At 39.2% G+C, this 21,274-nt stretch overlaps 1 protein-coding gene across 2 annotated transcripts in view; it reads right to left on the bottom strand.

Moving 5' to 3' along the window:
* Positions 1-1,341: 1,341 nt before the first annotated feature.
* The window catches only part of LOC126278170 (ribonuclease Oy), a 58,416-nt gene continuing 38,483 nt past the window's right edge, over positions 1,342-21,274 (bottom strand). For both annotated transcript variants that reach the window (XM_049978065.1, XM_049978066.1), the window contains exon 5: positions 1,342-5,362. In XM_049978065.1, coding sequence (XP_049834022.1) covers positions 5,105-5,362 — 258 coding nt within the window. In that variant the 3' untranslated portion in view covers positions 1,342-5,104. The remainder of the gene's footprint in view (positions 5,363-21,274) is intronic.

A 21,274-nucleotide genomic window follows, 5' to 3' on the forward strand; every position in this document is an offset into this window, starting at 1 on the left:
TTATGTGATCAACCCATCTAATTATCAGCATTCTTCTGTAGCACCACATTTCGAAACCTTCTATTCTCTTCTTGTCCAAACTATTTATCGTCCATGTTTCACTTCCATACATGGCTACACTCCATACAAATACTTTCAGAAATGACTTCCTGACACTTAAATCTATACTCGATGTTAACAAATTTCTCTTCTTCAGAAATGCTTTCCTTGCCATTGCCAGTCTACATTATATCCTCTCTACTTCGACCATCATCTGTTATTTTGCTCCCCAAATACCAAAACTCCTTTACTACTTTAAGTGTCTCATTTCCTAATCTAATTCCCTCAGCATCAGCCGACTACATTCCATTATCCTCATTTTGCTTTTGTTGATGTTCATCTTATATACTCCTCTCAAGACACTGTCCATTCCATTCAACTGCTCTTCCAAGTCCTTTGCTGTCTCTGACAGAATTACAATGTCATCAGCGAACCTCAAAGTTTTTATTTCTTCTCCATGGATTTTAATACCTACTCCGAATTTTTCTTTTGTTTCCTTTACTGTTTGCTCAATATACAGATTGAATAACATCGGGGAGAGGCTACAACCCTGTCTCACTCCCTTCCCAACCACTGCTTCCCTTCCATGCCCCTTGACTCTTATAACTGCCATCTGGTTTCTGTACAAATTGTAAATAGCCTTTCGCTCCCTGTATTTTACCCCTGCCACCTTTAGAATTTGAAAGAGAGTATTCCAATCAACATTCTCAAAAGCTTCATCCCACACTAGAAACATAAAAGTCTGTGAAACTTGTCTGAATGCACAAGTTTGTGGTATCATGTTATTCCATTTACTCCTCTTCAATAACTAATTCTGACAGTAAACATGTCTATGATGTTGACATTTTATGCCTGCATTTACATACACCTAGGTGCATAGTCTGAAATTGCAAAATGGACATTCATTTTGTAGTTACTGAAGACTTTTGGTCATATAGTGTACACCACACATTCCACAGAGACATGATTTAAAGATCATAGTAAGGCTTTGGTCATCATAACTGGCTCTCAACACAGTAGATCCCAATCATAATTCAGCACTTTAGCAATATCAGGCCACATGATACATCCCTCACATCCAAATCAACACTGAACACGGCACTACATGTACTGTGGTTATCCATAATACAAGACTGTTACCAATATCTCACTGAAACACTGCCTTGCCACAGACAACGCGAAAGGAAAACCCATATATTGTCAGGTAGATGATCATAATTCTGTGCACACATGTAGTAAATTGCATCTCAGTTATGGCTATAGTAAGCTGAATAAATAAAAGAAGCCACTATATGACACAGGTGTGTAAAAAGAAGTTTATTTCTATCACAATAATATCTTACAAAATACAGAATACTGCAACATCATGTAAATTTGATAAAAATATATATTCAACATAACTTTTTATAATGGTATTGGGAATGCAATCAGATACTTGAATAATACTACATACCATACTGCGCAACAATTTATAGAATATATGACAAGAGTGAAAATTTCAACCACATGCATTGTCAATAATCTTATTTGATACTATTATTAATAGAACAGAAGAAAATTTAATTTACCAGATAGAGATTCTCAACTACGTAAAATGGAATTTAACAATAATGGGAATTCCTGGATGGCGCAATAGGTACAATAAATGAAAGACAACCACTCACCTATAGCGGACTGATGCATGGAGCACGGAGGCAAGTAACAGGAAACAGCATTCACACTACCTTTTGAGCTCTTGTTCTTTTTCTAGCAAATGTACAAACAAGCACACCATTTGCATTGCTCTGTGATTGTGTGTGTGAATGAGTGTACCTCTGCCTTTTTAAAGAAAGAGAGAGAGAAAGAGAGAGAGAGAGAGCCAAAGCTAATGTGAATGCTATTTCCTGTTACATGTCTCTGTGCTCCACCCTTTTGTCTGCCATAGTAAAATGTTTGTTTTAGCTGTTTCAGGAACATCCTACAACAATGAAAGTACCTACTTGAAAAAGAAGAAAGCATGTAGGGGAGACCGGGGACAAAAGTAACAGGGTATGAAAGTAACATCCCTCCACTACATTCGCATGTAGCTCCGAAAATCAAGTGATTCAAACAATGTATTCCCTTCATGTTTCCCAACTGCCTACCAATTGTTGGCCAGTATTGGAGAGTCTGTTGAGTGTGCTGCAGTAAAACGTTTTTTCAGTCTCTCACATAAGTTTTCTCAATTTTCTTAGTTTTGTGATAACGGTGGCATTACTCTGTAAACGTAAGTCTACTGTAATAATTTAACTATGTGAAACTTTCAGTTTTATGCCACCATTGTCAACGTTTTCATTACTTGTATAGATTGCGTCTAATATATATCAATTAAACAGAAAGGAGTGGTCCGGGACAAAAGAAACATTACTGCTGGGGATGGAAGTAACAGTGTTTCTTTCGTTCCCATTACTGAGGGAGTATTATTAGCTGCAGTTCCTCCCCCCCCCCCCCCCTTTCCTGTTAGCAAACAGTAAATTAGATATGATACTGTCAGTGTCTTGCTGAACAAGCTCGTTATTACAGAACAGACTGATTATTTACTTAGTTATTTTGTTACAGGGAATTATTCCACAAACACGGGTTAGGACGACAAAAGAGGACTAACTCCTACTATTGTATATCAACTGTGGCAGATGATGTTGCAAATTATATTATAAGTAATAGAGCAGCAGCAAAGAAACACAATGTATGCCATGTGACATTGCATTGGTACATTAAAAAGAAAAACGTATGCATGATAGCACGACACCAATGCCTCGTGTTGGATATAAAAGTGTAAAAAGAGTGTTCTCCGATGAACAAGAAAAAAATTATAACTGAATATGTGATTAAAGTGTCAGAGATATTTTATGGACTTTGCCGTAAGGATATCCATAAATTGGCAACGACAAACAATATACCAGTTCCATCAACTTGGGTGGACAATCAAACTGTTGGTCCAGACGGATTTTCAGCATTCATGAAGAGGAATCCCCAGTTGTCTATTCGGTTCCCTCAACCCACAAGTCTTGCTCGAGCAATGAGCTAGCTTATGGAGAGATATAATTTAGAGCCCATGGGCATTTGAATATGGACGAGACAGATGTCACCACTGTTTAGAAATCAAACAGGATTGTTGCTAAAAGGGGAATAAAGCAGGTAGGAGCTATCACATTGGCTGAAAGAGGCACTCTTGTCACTGTTGCTATTGCCATCAACGCTCAGGGTAACAAGCACACCATCTCTCTTTGTACTCCCTCGCTTGAGGTATCATGGCCATTTTATTCGAGACGGTCTTATTGGTTACATTGGAGCAGGAAATGCGAGTGGCTGGATGCAAGAGGAATAACTTTTGTTATTCTTGTGTCATTTCATAAAATTTGCTAAATCAACTCCTGAGCACAAATGTTTGCTGCTTCTCGACAATCACAAATCTCATACATCCATCAGAAGCCTGAATTTTTGCAAAAGCAAGGGGATTGTTGTGCTGTCATTCCCACTGCACTGTACACACAGGATGCAGCCTCTAGACCACTCAGTTTATGGTCCGTTCAAAAAGATGTTGAGTACTTTTGCTGACAACTGGATCAAGAATCATCTGTGAAAGACCATGTCAATTTATGACATCCCTTCAATTGTAAGGGAAGCACTTCCACTTGCTGTAACTCCCAAAAACATTGCAGCATGGTTTCACTGCACAGGCATAGTACCATTTAATAGGAATGTGTTCAGTGAAATCAATTTTGCACTATCTTCTGTCACTGTTCGCCCAGCACAAGCTTCCAATTATGGAAAGCAAACTATGTCCTCAGCAGAACCATTAGCATTTTCTAGTGACCCATCTGAAGCTGGAAGGACATCTAATCCAGATCCAGAAGCAATATGCAAGAAAACACTTTCACATGTCAGCCTATGATGCAGGACCTAATGGTTTACAACCATCTTTTTCAGTTCATGCAGCCTTTTCACCCGAAGGTGTTTGCCCATAACCAAAAGCAGGTCCAAGGCAAGAAGGAAGAAAAGGGAGAAAGTCTGCAATTTTGACTGACATTCCAGAGAAACTGGCTATAGAAGAAGAGCTAAAGGCCCATCCCCGGGCGAAAAAAGCGGAAAAGAAGCCAAATTTAAAGAGCAGCCAGCCAAGAGTGCAAAAACAGAAAAAAACTGAAGAATCATCATCGGAAGACAATGATAGCTACTGTCTTGTATGTGTCGAGTCTTTCCATCACAGTCATCGCAAAGAGAAGTGGATTCAGTATTGGGAATGTAAGGGTTGGTCTCGTGTTGCTTGTACCAAAGGGGGGGGGGGGGGGGGGGGGGGGGGGGGGGGGGGGGGAATATTTACGTGTGCCACAATTGTGAATCTGAATAGGACTAAAATATGCATTACTTTTCTCTTTTACTGACTCACTGAACATTTACTCATAAAGCCTGCATTCATTCGGTGCTATTAATTGCTATTTTAATTAACATAATAATTGTAAATGAATGAGACTTGAAGTTTATTGATGTTAATTAATGTTTTGTAATGGTAATGTACTTTAAGTTACTGTATGAGTCCTTTAGGTAATAAAATGTGGCTTAACTTATTATGTTACTTTCGTAACCTACCTGTGTTACTATCGTCCCTGGTAATGGGGACACAAGTAACAGGAACACAGATGTGTTAAAATTAGTTTTACAAATACCAAACATATGTAATTTTGTGTGGAACTAAATTTATCTATGTTAGGAAAGCTTCAGAGAACACAAACATTAGTTCCACAAAAAAGTTTATAAGGAGGTAATAAAAAAAATCAATATGCAAAATTTTACTTTTGTCCCGGTCTCCCCTAGTCATCATTTACAACAACACATATTACGTTTCATTTAATCATTTCAGAGATTAATTAGAAACTCCCATAGTAAAATGAAACCACATGACACTAAATAGGATGTCTGAGTGACATATTTTACTACAACAAATCTCAAAAAATATCACAGTACATTTTTAGCTAGTAAAATATTTAAGGTTTTGCAACTAAAGTTGAAAAATAGTTTGCTCCATAGACAAAACATGCTTCATATCCTAAAATGTGAACCACTGTAGAAACTGTATGACCTTGAGCAGCCTCAGTGGCCATTGTGACTTGACTGAATAGTGAGAATAGCTTATCTCTCTACCTTCTGGCAGTGATGGCAGCTTACTAGGATAAAAAATTGGTTTATCGTTTGGGCAATTAGTTATGAGGCTATCCATAGATGTCTTCATTTTAATGCCATCACAGTCTACAAGCTCCAGCGTTTTGTTAAAGCAAATCCTAATTTCAAAAAGGTAAGCATTGCCCTGAAAAAATATTATATGAATTAGATTCCTTAGTTAAAAATTGTGAAAACATATGTTTGGACTCTCACAAAAATAAAATATAGATACACAATAACAATCTACAGAGAAGCTTGAGGCATTTCCGCTTGAAAAGCATTACACATCCTCCACAAGCAGGACTAAAGGCAGTCAATAAAATTAGCAAATGTACTACCACAGTACTATTTGAGAGGCTTCCATAGTAAAATAAAAGTTCACAAGAGCCCACTGAGTATTACAATCTTATTCTAAATAAAACTTCAGTTCAGTAGAATGCTATAATGTATATTCAGCAATATTATTATCATATTATGTCTTATGAATAAGCAAAAATGAACAGATATTGAATAAAAGTACAGATTTTTTTAGGTGTTTTAAGAATTTATCTTAAGATCAGACATTCAGAAAAATGATTTTTCACTGCAACTCAAACTGTATTTACAGGTGATGTCTCCGGAAGAAACTGTGCTACACTTCTTCCTTCCCATAGCAAGACTGCACTGAAAGAAAAGTCATAAAAACTTTGCAAATACTGAAAAAAAATGTCGTTTTAATAAAATTAACTTCTTCTTTCTGCCATTCTAAACTCATCAGTGACAATATCTGACAACAAAAACCCTGCGAAATGAGGTTTTGTGAGCTCCTATTGGAGGACAGACTTCTACCCTGTCATTACCAAGGGGAGATGGAGCAATTACAGCAACACAAAAAGTATGATGTACGATGACATGCTGTAGATTCCACCTTATACAGAAGAGAATTAGTATGGTCCCACTACTCTTAATTATGACCTTTAAGAAATATGATGACATGCCCTGTCTGGACCAAGAAATGACCATATTGCTGTGGACATTTAATTTAAATATTTGTTTGTCCAGTTAGGGGCATCATGTCACTGATTGCGCAGTCCCTCCTGCCAGAGGTTCGAGTACTCCCTCGGGCATGTGTGTGTGTGTGTGTGTGTGTGTGTGTGTGTGTGTGTGTGTTTTGTTCTTAGCATAAGTTAGTTTAAGTAGTGTGTAAGTCTAGGGACTGATGACCTCAGCAGTTTGGTCCCATAGGAAATCACACACACACATTTATTTGTTAGTAAATTGATGCACGCTGTGAGCACTAGCATCTACAGCTGTTACCGAATAATTTTTTGTTCCACCTATTATTACACATAGTTCCTCTTTGATTATTCAAAGCCTTGGAACATCCAACTGCACACAGCACATTATCTGAACACTGACAGCAGCAGTACCTCATGAAGAGCTCCACAGTTTGAGAATAAAGGAATATTTCCACGAAAGACATGTCATGCAACTTGTATTGGTGACAGGAATTCTTTGATAAAACACCACTCCAGGAGATTAAGTACCACAAGTAGCTCCTGGAAGAAGCACTATAAATTCTGATATAGCTTCATTACACTTTCACAGTTTTCTCCCATACAAGAAGTATAACATGGATTTAGATCTATCTCAAAAAATCCTTGACAAGATTATCTCTCTCTCTCTCTCTCTCTCTCTCTCTCTCTCTCTCTCTCAACACACACACACACACATGTGTGTGTGTGTGTGTGTGTGTGTGTGTGTGTGTGTGTGTGTGTGTGTGTGTGTGTGTGTGTATGTTTTAACGATTACCGTAGTTGCAAACTGACGACAAGAATACTGAAGCATTGCTTAGGAAAGTATGTTGGCAGACCTGTTCATTGACCCTATCACAAGAAGTCAGCCACAGCGCAGAGGTTGTAGAAGAGCAGCATTGCTACACTTCTTGGTATTAATTTGAGATATTTTTATCTTTGTATTTATGATCATGGATTATCTTGCTGACTTGACTTTTCTACATCTACATACCTACTATGCAAGCCACCGTATGGTGTATGTTGGAGAAAATCTTGCATCACTGCTAGTCATTTCCTTTCCTGTTCCACTTGCAAATAGAGCAAAGGAAAATGACACACTATATGCATCTGTAAAAGCTCTAATTTCTCTTATCTTGTCTATCCTGTCCTAATGTGAAATGTACATTAGTGACAGCAGAATCTTTCTCCAGTCAGCCGCAAATACTCGTCCTTTACATTTTCTCAACAGCATTTCATGAAAAAAGCATTGTCTTCCACCAGGAATTCTCTTTTGAATTCATGATGCATCTCAGTAGCAATCATTTGTTAATCAAATCTATACTAAAAAATCTAGCACCATGCCTATGAATTCCTTCAATTCCTTCCTTTAATCTGACATGGCGGGGATCACCAACACTCAATCAGAACTCAAGAATGGGTTGCACAAATGTTCTATACTCTGTCTCCTTTATAGATGACGTACACTTTCCTAAAATTCTCACGATAAACAATTAAGCAATGTGACAAGTGTTAAGCAGCACACCACTATTATTGCATTTGAACATTACAGAATTGTTTTTCCGATTCTTCTACATTAACTTATATTCACGGTCACAACACAAGGTTAAAAGAGGACTTTCATAGTAACCACTCCAACTATACCCTTGTACAGAAAGGAGCAAATTATACAGGCATCAAAATTTACAATTCTCTACACACTATCATCAAAAGTCTTGCTACTGAAACACCAAAGTTCAATAGAAAACTGAAGGAATACCTAATACAGAAGTCATTCTATTCAATTAGTGAATTTTTTAACGCATAGGAGTAAATTTTTATTATAGAACTGAGTTAGCCATTCAATGTAAGCATAAATGTAAACAATTTTTTGCTTTAGTGTTATATTGTTGCTCAAATACTTCGATACTGTTTGTAACAATATTAGGGAAGGAAAGTTGCTACTCACCACATAGTAGAGATGTTCAGTCGCAACAGGCACAACAAAAAGATTCACACAATTATAGCTTTCAGCCATTAAGGTCTTTGTCAGCAATAGACACACATACAAACATGTGCATACACACTCGCAGTAACACAACTTGGAAGTGCAAGATAGTAGTTATCCCTTGCACCATCTGCAAGTGTAACAGGAAATCCTAAACTCAGATTGGAATGTATACCGCAGAGACAGGCTGCACAGTGAAGGGAGAGGCGTGTTTATAGCGATAAGAAGTGCAATAGTATCGAAGGAAATTGACAGAGATCCGAAATGCGAAATAATTTGGGTGAAGGTCACGGTTAAAGCAGGCTCAGACATGGTAATTGGATGTCTCTATAGGCCCCCTGGCTCAGCAGCTGTTGTGGCTGAGCATCTGAAGGATAATTTGGAAAATATTTTGAGTAGATTTCCCCACCATGTTATAGTTCTGGGTGGAGATTTTAATTTGCCGGATATAGACTGGGAGACTCAAACGTTCATAATGGGTGGCAGCGATAAAGAATCCAGTGAAATTTTTTAAAGTGCTTTATCTGAAAACTACCTTGAGCAGTTAAACAGAGAACCGACTCGAGGCGATAACATATTAGACCTTCAGGTGACAAACAAACCTGAACTATTTGAAACAGTTAACGCAGAACAGGGAATCAGCGATCATAAAGCGGTTACTGCATCGATGATTTCAGCTGTAAATAGAAATATTAAAAAAGGTAGGCAGATTTTTCTGTTTAGCAAAAGTGACAAAAAGCAGATTTTAGAGTACTGGATGGCTCAACACCAAAGTTTTGTCTCGAGTACAGATAGAGTTGAGGATCAGTGGACAAAGTTCAAAACCATCTTACAATATGCGTTAGATGAGTATGTGCCTAGCAAGATCATAAGAGATGGAAAAGAGCCACCGTGGTACAACAACCGAGTTAGAAAACTGCTGCGAAAGCAAAGGGAACTTCACAGCAAACATAAACATAGCCAAAGCCTTGCAGACAAACAAAAATTACGCAAAACAAAATGTAGTGTGAGGAGGGCAATTAGAGAGGCATTCAATGAATTCGAAAGTAAAGTTCTATGTACTGACTTGGCAGAAAATCCTAAGAAATTTTGGTCTTATGTCAAAGCAGTAGGTGGATCAAATAAAATGTCCAAACACTCTGTGACCAAAATGGAACTGTAACAGAGGATGACAGACTTAAGGCCGAAATACTAAATGTCTTCTTCCAAAGCTGTTTCACAGAGAAAGAATGCACTGTAGTTCCTTCTCTAGATTGTCGCACAGATGACAAAATGGTAGATATCGAAATAGACGACAGAGGGATAGAGAAACAACTACAATCGCTCAAAAGAGGAAAGGCCGCTGGACCTGATGGGATACCAGTACGATTTTACACAGAGTACGCGAAGGAACTTGCCCCCTTCTTGCAGCGGTGTACCGTAGGTCTCTAGAAGAGCGTAGCGTTCCAATGGATTGGAAAAGGGCACAGGCCATGCCCGTTTCCAAGAAGGGATGTCGAACAGATGTGCAGAACTATAGACCTATATCTCTAAGGTTGATCAGTAGAATTTTGGAACACGTATTATGTTCGAGTATAATGACTTTTCTGGAGACTAGAAATCTACTTTGTAGGAATCAGCATGGGTTTCAAAAAAGACAGTCGTGTGAAACCCAGCTCGCGCTATTTGTCCACGAGACTCAGAGGGCCATTGACACGGGTTCACAGGTAGATGCCGTGTTTCTTGACATCCGCAAGGTGTTCTATACAGTTCCCCACAGTTGTTTAATGAACAAAGAAAGAGCATATGGACTATCAGACCAACTGTGTGATTGGATTGAAGAGTTCCTAGATAACAGAATGCAGCATGTCATTCTCAATGGAGAGATGTCTTCCGAAGTAAGAGTGATTTCAGGTGTGCCGCAGGTGAGTGTCGTAGGACCGTTGCTATTCACAATATACATAAATGACTTTGTGGATGACATCGGAAGTTCACTGAGGCTTTTTGCGGATGATGCTGAGGTATATCGAGAGGTTGTAACAATGGAAAATTGTACTGAAATGCAGCAGGATCTACAACGAATTGACACATGGTGCAGGGAATGGCAATTGAATCTCAATGTAGGCAAGTGTAATGTGCTGCGAATACATAGAAAGAAAGGTCCCTTATCATTTAGCTACAAAATAGCACGTCAGCAAGTACACATTAGGAGTGATTTAAAATGGAATGATTATATAAAGTTGATCCTTGGTAAAGAAGATGCCACACAGATTCATTGGATAAATGCTAAGGAAATGCAATCCGAAAACAAAGGAAGTAGGTTACCATACACTTGTTTGCCCGCTGCTTGAATGCTCTGCAGTGTGGGATCCGTACCAGATAGGGTTGATAGAAGGGATAGAGAAGATCCAACGGAGAGCAGCGGGCTTCGTTACAGGATCATTTAGTAACCACGAAAGCGTTACGGAGATGATAGATGAACTCCAGTGGAAGACTCTGCAGGAGAGACACTCAGTAGCTCGGTACGGGCTTTTGTTGACGTTTCGAGAACATACTTTCACCGAAGAGTCAAGCAGTATATTGCTCCCTCCTACGTATATCTCGCAAAGGGACCATGAGGATAAAATCAGAGAGATTAGAGCCCACACAGAAGCATACCAACAATCCTTCTTTCCACGAACAATACGAGACTGGAATAGAAGGGAGAACCGATAGAGGTACTCAAGGTACCCTCCGGCACACCGTCAGGTGGCTTGCAGAGTATGGATGTAGATGTAGAAGAAGACGATATAAAGCGATTAATTTCGGACAACGAGTCATCACTCTCTGTCCAACCCCACATCCTACACAGGTTGACGACCCCAGTCCTTTGCAACATCTCTACAGACGCTCCCTGCCCTGGTCCCTACTGCCCTTCATCATGGGGTATTTATTGCTTTGCATGTCTTCGCTCACCTTGGAACCCAAGCCACGATAAGGCTGATTACTGAGCACTTTGTCTGGCCCGGCGTGAAGCATGACTGCCACACTTGGACCCGCACATGCATACCATGCCAGCTTAGCAAGGTCGGCAGGCACGCTCAACCTCCATTAGGCAAGTCTGACGTTCCAAGAGGATGCCTTTGGCATGTTCACATCAACATCGTTGATCCCCCCCCCTTCCAAGGGGTACAGATACATCTTATAAATCATCAACCGCATAACCCACAGGGTCAAGGCAGCGCCTCTTTTTGATATCATGGCCAAGGCCATCACTTGTTCTTTCATCTCACAGAGCACCCTATCTTTGACTCTGACCTCTTTGAACTGCTTTTGTTCTATTTCTCTCGGCACGAAACTCGTGCAATGCCATGTTTGTTCTTCTTGCCTCAGCGTCTAATAAATGCTTTTACAATATTTAAAGTGTGTTATTACTAACCAGCCTAGCATGATAACCCACATGTTAATTTGAATGTGTACACATAAGTGTTAATTCTGATGTATGTAATATGTTTTTATTTCTTCTGGTGTTCCATGTTGTTACTATGAGTCTTGTCAAGAGTTAACCATATTGTGTACTGCTGTATTGTTAACATAGTAAAAATACTGACTCTTTTCCATATCATTACAACTCCCTATCAGGATCAACGGAACTTGCAATAAAATAAAATAAATAAATCATATCAAATAGAAATTCTGTCCAAGTCATCCTGTTCCTTCTACGGGCACTCAGCTACAATATTTTCCCATGTGCTACAGCATCATCAGCAAATAGTCACAGATTGTTGCTCACCCTATTCATCAGATCATTTATGTACATAGAGAAAAAAAGTGGTCCTATCACGCTTTCCTGAGGAAATTCTGGTGATAATCTAGTCTCTGATGAACACTTGCCATTGTGGACAACAGACTGGGTTCTATTACTTAAGAAGTCTTAGAGCTACTCACATTATCTGGGAACCTATTCCATACGCACGGATCTTCATTAACAGTCTTGCATCGAACACATTTCAGAAATCTAGGACTATGAAATCTGCCTGTTGTCCTTCATCCATGGTTTGTAGTGTGTCATGTGAGAAAATGGCAAGTTGCATTTCATGCAAGTAATGCTTTCTAAATGCATGTTGATTTGGATAGACGCCTAGAAGCTTTTCTGTCTCAAGGAAATTTATTGTTTCAAACTATGAATATGTTCAAGAAATCAGCAAAAAAAAAAAAAAAAAAAAAAAAAAAAAAAAAAAAAAAAAAAAAAAAAGAGAGAGAGAGAGAGAGAGAGAGAAAAAAGAGAAAAACACAGTGTTAAAGTTTTGTGGGTCTTTTGGCCTTCTTATATGCATGAGTCACCTGTGCTTTTTTCCATTTGCTTGTGACTTTGTGCTAGGAGAGAGATTAACAATAAATGCAAAGTAAGTACAAAACACTCTCAGTAAAACTAAATTGGAATTCCATCCAGACCTAACAACTTATTTGTTCTCAACTCCTTCAGTTGCTTTTCTATGCATCGGGTCCCTATTACTGCCCCCCCCCCCCCCCCCCCAATATGGGCGTCAGTGTGACAGTCACATGACAGTATGTCTGTACAGTCAACTGTACAGACTGATCAACAAGTGACTGGATAGAAGCCTTTGACCCGCTTAGCGATTTTCTGTAGAACCAGAATTTTTTCAGGTTCTTGACAAGACCTTTCACTAAAGTATAACGGTGAAAGTTGTTTTATGCTTAACACGTCATTCTTTTTATAGACATACACTGATGTGGCAAAAGTCATGGGATACCAAGGGATGGCCCTCATTTTGCCTGGTGTAGTGCAGCAACACTATGTGGTATGGACTCAACAAGTCACTGAAAAGTTCCCTGGTGAAACACTGAGCCATGCTGCCTCTGTAGCCATCCATAATTGCAAAAGCGTTGATGTGAGGGATTTTTATGCATGAACCAACATCTCAATTGTGTCCCATAAATGTTTGATGGGATTCATGTTTGGCAATACGGGTGGCCAAACCATTCGCTTGAACTATCCAGAATGTTCTTCAAACCAATCACAAACAACTGTGACCCAGTGAAATGGCACCTCATTAGTGGGGAACGTGAAGTCCATGAAAGGTCGCAAACAGTCTGCAAGTAGCCAAACATAACCATTTCCAGTCAACAATCAGTTGGACCAGAGACCCAGTAAATTCCATGTAAACACAGCCCACATCATTAGGGAGGCGCCACTGACTTGGACAGTGCCTTGTTGACAACTCAGGTCCATGGCTTGGTGTGGTCTGTGTCTCACTTGTACCCTACCATCAGCTCTTAACCAACTTAAATTGGTGCTCATCTGCCCAGGCCACACTCTTCCAGTCATCCAGGGTCCAATCGATATGGTCACTAGCCTGGGAGAGGCACTGCAGGCAATCACATCTGGTAGCAGAGGCACTCGCGTCAGTCGTCTGCAGCCATAGACCATTAATGCTAAATTTCGCTGCACTATCCTAACAGATACATTCATTGTGCGTCCCACATTTATTTCTTTGGCTATTTCACACAGTGCTGCTTATCTGTTAGCAATGACAACTCTACACAAATACTGCTGCTCTTGGTTGTTGGTCATCAGCCACTGTGTTATCCTAGATGAGAGGTAATGCCTGAAATCCCATATTCTCAGCACACTCTTGACACTGTAGATGGTGGACTACTGAATTCCCTGAAATGGAATGTCCCATGCATCTAGTTCCAATTACCATTCAACATTCAAAGTCTGTTAATTCCTGTTGTGTGGCCATAATCACGTGGAAACCTTTTCATGTGAATCACCTTTGTACAAATGATAACTCTGCCTATTCAGTTCCCTTTCAACCTTGTGTGTGTGATAGTACCACCATTGGTATATGCGTATCTGACTATCTCATAACTTTTGTCGCATCAGTATATGAATTTCTAACTTTTGCTTGTAAACATTTCTACATTCTTCTTTGGCCCAAAAGTGCAACACTATCTACTTCCTCAATATTTTCTAAATTTTGTTATTAAACTATGGTGGATCTATTATATCCTTTTTCACTTAAGGTCGATTCACACTTGATGTAATGTCACCATCACATCTTTAATGTTGCACAGGAAATCAGTGTCAGGGCGTATTCATGCTGGATGTCACGCCACTTCAATTAATGTATTCTGAAATCACTTGGCTGTTCTCGGCTATTTTTTCAAGGGATTGTGCACCTCACAAGACATTTCTCAACTGTTTTTATATGGAAATTACACATATAGTGCAGTAGTTTATATGTGTGAGTGCTGGAGTCCACAATGGTGTGAAAATAGCATTCATCAGGCTCAATGGTTTGCAACTTGCAATTTATAACACATATTAGAGGAGGAAGAAAAAAGCAAAAGAAGGGTGTGAGTTCAAAATATGTTACAATTACATCGTTCAGGAGCAGAATTTCAAATTCTCTACGAGGAACTTGAGGAATATATATCTTTCCCTTCAAGACTCACAGGTTTTCATTATATTTTGTATTTGGCTATTAATTGTTCAAGTGCCTTTCCTGTACTGGAGATAACTAATGAAACCATATAAATACTACACTAGATTAGATTAGATTCAGTATTTGTTCCATAGACCCAAAAATGAGATGATTCTTGTGGGTGTGGAACATTTCAGAAAGTACGACAAAAGAAACATAGGAGATTTTCATTCAATACTCACTTCACTGATCATTGTCAGGATCTTGTCAGAATATGTGAATACATTACAGTAAACTGGAACTGCTGATATTTATAGAATTAATACACTGTCAGGATGAAACACAGTTATGCACTTCTAATAAATTTATCATACACAAAAAACTTAATCTTGACTGTTGTGACCTAGTGCTGTCAAAACTGAAATCTAACAGACATTTTTACTTAAGGTCATCTAGCATCCCTGTTAAGATATTCATCTATAGAGTAGGAGGAGTTGCCTAACAAAAAGTCTTTCAAACTCTCTTTAAACCGTGCTTTATCTGAAACCAAGTTTTTAATGGTTGCAGGAAATTTATTGAAAATGTTGTTCCTGAATATTGGACTCCTTTTTGGGCTAAGGAAAGTGATTTTAGATCCTTATGTACATTGCCTCCCCCCATGAACCATGGACCTTGCCGTTGGTGGGGAGGCTTGCGTGCCTCAGCGATACAGATGGCTGTACCGTAGGTGCAACCACAACGGAGGGGTATCTGTTGAGAGGCCAGACAAACGTGTGGTTCCTGAAGAGGGGCAGCAGCCTTTTCAGTAGTTGCAGGGGCAACAGTCTGGATGATTGACTGATCTGGCCTTGCAACATTAACCAAAACGGCCTTGCTGTGCTGGTATTGCGAACGGCTGAAAGCAAGGGGAAACTACAGCCGTAATTCTTCCCGAGGACATGCAGCTTTACTGTATGATTAAATGATGATGGCATCCTCTTGGGTAAAATATTCCGGAGGTAAAATAGTCCCCCATTCAGATCTCCGGGCGGGGACTACTCAGGAGGATGTCGTTATCAGGAGAAAGAAAACTGGCGTTCTACGGATCGGAGCGTGGAATGTCAGATCCCTTAATCGGGCAGGTAGGTTAGAAAATTTAAAAAGGGAAATGGATAGGTTAAAGTTAGATATAGTGGGAATTAGTGAAGTTCGGTGGCAGGAGGAACAAGACTTCTGGTCAGGTGATTACAGGGTTATAAACACAAAATCAAATAGGGGTAATGCAGGAGTAGGTTTAATAATGAATAGGAAAATAGGAATGCGGGTAAGCTACTACAAACAGCATAGTGAACGCATTATTGTGGCCAAGATAGATACGAAGCCCACACCTACTACAATAGTACAAGTTTATATGCCAACTAGCTCTGCAGATGACGAAGAAATTGAAGAAATGTACGATGAAATAAAAGAAATTATTCAGATAGTGAAGGGAGACGAAAATTTAATAGTAATGGGTGACTGGAATTCGAGTGTAGGAAAAGGGAGAGAAGGAAACATAGTAGGTGAATATGGATTGGGGCTAAGAAATGAAAGAGGAAGCCGCCTAGTAGAATTTTGTACAGAGCACAACTTAGTCATAGGTAACACTTGGTTTAAGAATCATGAAAGAAGGTTGTATACGTGGAAGAACCCTGGAGATACTAAAAGGTATCAGATAGATTATATAATGGTAAGACAGAGATTTAGGAACCAGGTTTTAAGTTGTAAGACATTTCCAGGGGCAGATGTGGACTCTGACCACAATCTATTGGTTATGACCTGTAGATTAAAACTGAAGAAACTGCAAAAATGTGGGAAATTAAGGAGATGGGACCTGGATAAACTGAAAGAACCAGAGGTTGTACAGAGTTTCAGGGAGAGCATAAGGGAACAATTGACAGGAATAGGGGAAAGAAATACAGTAGAAGAAGAATGGGTAGCTCTGAGGGATGAAGTAGTGAAGGCAGCAGAGGATAAAGTAGGTAAAAAGACGAGGGCTGCTAGAAATCCTTGGGTAACAGAAGAAATATTGAATTTAATTGATGAAAGGAGAAAATATAAAAATGCAGTAAATGAAGCAGGCAAAAAGGAATACAAACGTCTCAAAAATGAGATCGAGAGGAAGTGCAAAATGGCTAAACAGGGATGGCTAGAGGATAAATGTAAGGATGTAGAGGCTTACCTCACTAGGGGTAAGATAGATACTGCCTACAGGAAAATTAAAGAGACCTTTGGAGAGAAGAGAACCACGTGTATGAATATCAAGAGCTCAGATGGCAACCCAGTTCTAAGCAAAGAAGGGAAGGCAGAAAGGTGGAAGGAGTATATAGAAGGTTTATACAAGGGTGATGTACTTGAGGACAATATTATGGAAATGGAAGAGGATGTAGATGAAGACGAAATGGGTGATACGATATTGCGTGAAGAGTTTGACAGAGCACTGAAAGACCTGAGTCGGAACAAGGCCCCCGGAGTAGACAACATTCCATTAGAACTACTGACGGCCTTGGGAGAGCCAGTCATGACAAAACTCTACCAGCTGGTGAGCAAGATGTATGAGACAGGCCAAATACCCTCAGACTTCAAGAAGAATATAATAATTCCAATCCCAAAGAAAGCAGGTGCTGACAGATGTGAAAATTACCGAACTATCAGTTTAATAAGTCACAGCTGCAAAATACTAACGCGAATTCTTTACAGACGAATGGAAAAACTGGTAGATGCGGACCTCGGGGAGGATCAGTTTGGATTCCGTCGAAATGTTGGAACACGTGAGGCAATACTGACCTTACGACTTATCTTAGAAGAAAGATTAAGAAAAGGTAAACCTACGTTTCTAGCATTTGTAGACTTAGAGAAAGCTTTTGACAATGTTGACTGGAATACTCTTTTTCAAATTCTAAAGGTGGCAGGGGTAAAATACAGGGAGCGAAAGGCTATTTACAATTTGTACAGAAACCAGATGGCAGTCATAAGAGTCGAGGGGCATGAAAGGGAAGCAGTGGTTGGGAAAGGAGTGAGACAGGGTTGTAGCCTCTCCCCGATGTTATTCAATCTGTATATTGAGCAAGCAGTAAAGGAAACAAAAGAAAAATTTGGAGTAGGTATTAAAATTCATGGAGACGAAGTAAAAACTTTGAGGTTCGCCGATGACATTGTAATTCTGTCAGAGACGGCAAAGGACTTGGAAGAGCAGTTGAACGGAATGGACAGTGTCTTGAAAGGAGGATATAAGATGAACATCAACAAAAGCAAAACGAGGATAATGGAATGTAGTCCAATTAAATCGGGTGATGCTGAGGGAATTAGATTAGGAAATGAGACACTTAAAGTAGTAAAGGAGTTTTGCTATTTAGGAAGTAAAATAACTGATGATGGTCGAAGTAGAGAGGATATAAAATGTAGACTGGCAATGGCAAGGAAAGCGTTTCTGAAGAAGAGAAATTTGTTAACATCGAATATAGATTTAAGTGTCAGGAAGTCATTTCTGAAAGTATTTGTTTGGAGTGTAGCCATGTATGGAAGTGAAACATGGACGATAACTAGTTTGGACAAGAAGAGAATAGAAGCTTTCGAAATGTGGTGCTACAGAAGAATACTGAAGATAAGGTGGATAGATCACGTAACTAATGAGGAGGTATTGAATAGGATTGGGGAGAAGAGAAGTTTGTGGCACAACTTGACTAGAAGAAGGGATCGGTTGGTAGGACATGTTTTGAGGCATCAAGGGATCACAAATTTAGCATTGGAGGGCAGTGTGGAGGGTAAAAATCGTAGAGGGAGACCGAGAGATGAGTACACTAAGCAGATTCAGAAGGATGTAGGTTGCAGTAGGTACTGGGAGATGAAGAAGCTTGCACAGGATAGAGTAGCATGGAGAGCTGCATCAAACCAGTCTCAGGACTGAAGACCACAACAACAACATATGTACATTGTTCTTATTCCTAGTATTGATACTACGTACTGAACTATTGGTTGAAAATGAGACATATTATTTGCAACAAATTTCACTAAGCAATCAATATACTGCAAAGCAATGGTTAGAAAACTCGGCCTCTTCATCAGGTTTTTACATGATGTTTTTGAATATATACCACAAATGAGTCTTATTACATGCTTTGCACTTTAAAAACTTTTTCTAAGTTTGACGAGTTACCCAAAAATATGATCCCGTTAGACATAACAGAATAAAGTATGCTACTTTCTTTCTATTCGTTTCTCCTACAACTGATATCATTAGTATTGCAAATACGAACTTGTTTCTGCATTTCAGCAATTCTATGGTATGCCCTTCCCAACTGAATTTATTACTGAGTTGTAATCCCAGATATTTAATACTGTCAACCTCTTCTATCTGCATGTCTTCATATGTTATACACATGCTGGAAGGAAATCTCTTACAGATTCTGAACTGTGTATAGTAGGTCTTTTCCAATTTAATGATAGTGAATTAGTTTTAACCCATTTATTAGTATCAATAAAAATTTGATTAGCAGCCATTTCTAAATTTGAACTTCACTTACCAAACAATGGAAACTTCAGATAGGAATATCAACAATGTACAGACAGACATATTGTTACTTACTGTAATGAACATATGTTAAGTGGCAGAGAGGCATAATTAAAAGGCACTTACACAAAGCTTATAACCACAGCCTTCATCAACAAAAAAGAAACACACAACATTTATATACACAAGCAAGCACAACTCATGCACACATGAGTTGGCAGCAGAAAATTGTCAATATTATTGTGTTAATATTGGATAGCTACAACATAATGGAATAAAGTAGTGGAAGCAAATTCTGCAGAATTGCATATTATATATTTAAAATAACAATAACTAATAAAATATGCCGCAAACTTGTGATTCTAAGTAAAATGAAAAACAGAAATGAAACAGACACACAATAGCAGCCACAGGTGAACTCAAACACTGATACATGCACAGATCTCTTGAACATGGACAGAATTTAAACAAATATGGAGGTACTTCTTGCCAAAAGCAAAAGATAAATATCACATGATTCTGACAAAGGCCTTCAAAACATTCTAGCAAGAAACCTTGACATGACGGTGGCAGGACATGGCGGTGAAGTCCTGTTGACAGCCTGAGTGCATGCCACCATTTGAACTGCAGAGGACAATCTTTTGATTTGACAGTCGTGACAGTGACTTTCTGTCAAGTGAAAATAAACCTTTACTTGGAACATACTTCACCCGAGAGTGATTAGTGATCAGTTTAAAACTTGCCCATAATTTTCTATGCCCATTGTAATGAAACTGAATAATGCCCATTCACTGTCTACATATGAAGCTAACAACTGCTTATCTGCTCTTTCCAGCATAAATAATCCTCTAGCCTTCTTTTTCTTGGGCCTTTGTCCCACATCAGAGCAGCATCAACATGGTTACTTACTTGATTTGGCATGGTTAGTGTAAAGGTTGGCTTGACCCCCTTACTGTTTACACCCCCCCCCCCCCCCTCCAACCCAAGGCGGAATGATGTACCCCAACTATCTGCATGCTGTCTACATTCATGGGTAAGTCTTCTAAATGTCTGAGAATCATGTAACTAGACAGGACTTGGGAATCAGCCCAATATTCAACTAATGGGATGTGGGAAACCACCTAAAAACCACATCTACACTGGCTGACACACTGACCCCTATCATTAATTCGCCAGGCAGATTCAATCCTGGGCTGGCACTCCTCCCCATCCTGGAACGGGTGCTTTATCACGCACGGCTACCCGGGCAGATCCCTTCCCTAACATTCTTGATGTATTTATTAACTTTAGTAGCCATCATAACTACGACAATTTCATAACATGATCACTAATCCCTGTCTCTGTGCTAACACAGTCAATAAGGACAGGACTGTTTGTAGCTACAAGGTCTAAAATATTTCCTTTGCTTGTAGGCTATCAAACTAGCTGTTCAAGTTTTCAGAAAATGTTTTCAGAACAGCTTCATAAGACTTTCTGTCTATACCAACGTCAATTAATCCACAGATGTCCCAGTCTATCCTGGGTAGGTTGAAGTCGTCTCCAACTAATACTGCATGACTGGTGAATTTCTGTGCTACCGAGAGTAATATTCTTTGAATAATTCTACAACTGTTATCACAGAATTGAGTGGCTGGTAACAATCAATGGTTAAATTGGGTTGCCCTAGGTGGGCTGCTTGTGTCCAGATAACTTCACAGTTAGACTCAATTTTGATCTCGACACACAAAATATTTTTGTCGACAGCACTGACCCCTCCTATGGCATCTAATGTCTTTTTGGTATATGTTCCATGACTAATTAAATATTTTGGAGCTTCCTACCTCTACACCACTCAGCAGCACGTTATCCACATGAATGTACTGTGATCAATGTTTAGTGTCATAAATAAAACTGTCTCCAGCATTTTAAAACATATGTTTAGTTGAGCATATTTGTTCCTTATCTGCTAAAGGGATTGTTTGCCACAGCTGGAGTTCATTTCCTGAATCACCTCATACAGGCTTTACCAAAAAAACGAGGAATACTTAGTCCTCGTGTAAAAACAAGATGAGAAGTTCTTGAAGTTTATGTAGTAGTTAGTCTATATATGCAATACTGAGTAGACATTTTAGTATCAGTT

Source organism: Schistocerca gregaria, chromosome 6 (assembly GCF_023897955.1).
Source record: "Schistocerca gregaria isolate iqSchGreg1 chromosome 6, iqSchGreg1.2, whole genome shotgun sequence".
Classification (NCBI taxonomy): domain Eukaryota; kingdom Metazoa; phylum Arthropoda; class Insecta; order Orthoptera; family Acrididae; genus Schistocerca; species Schistocerca gregaria.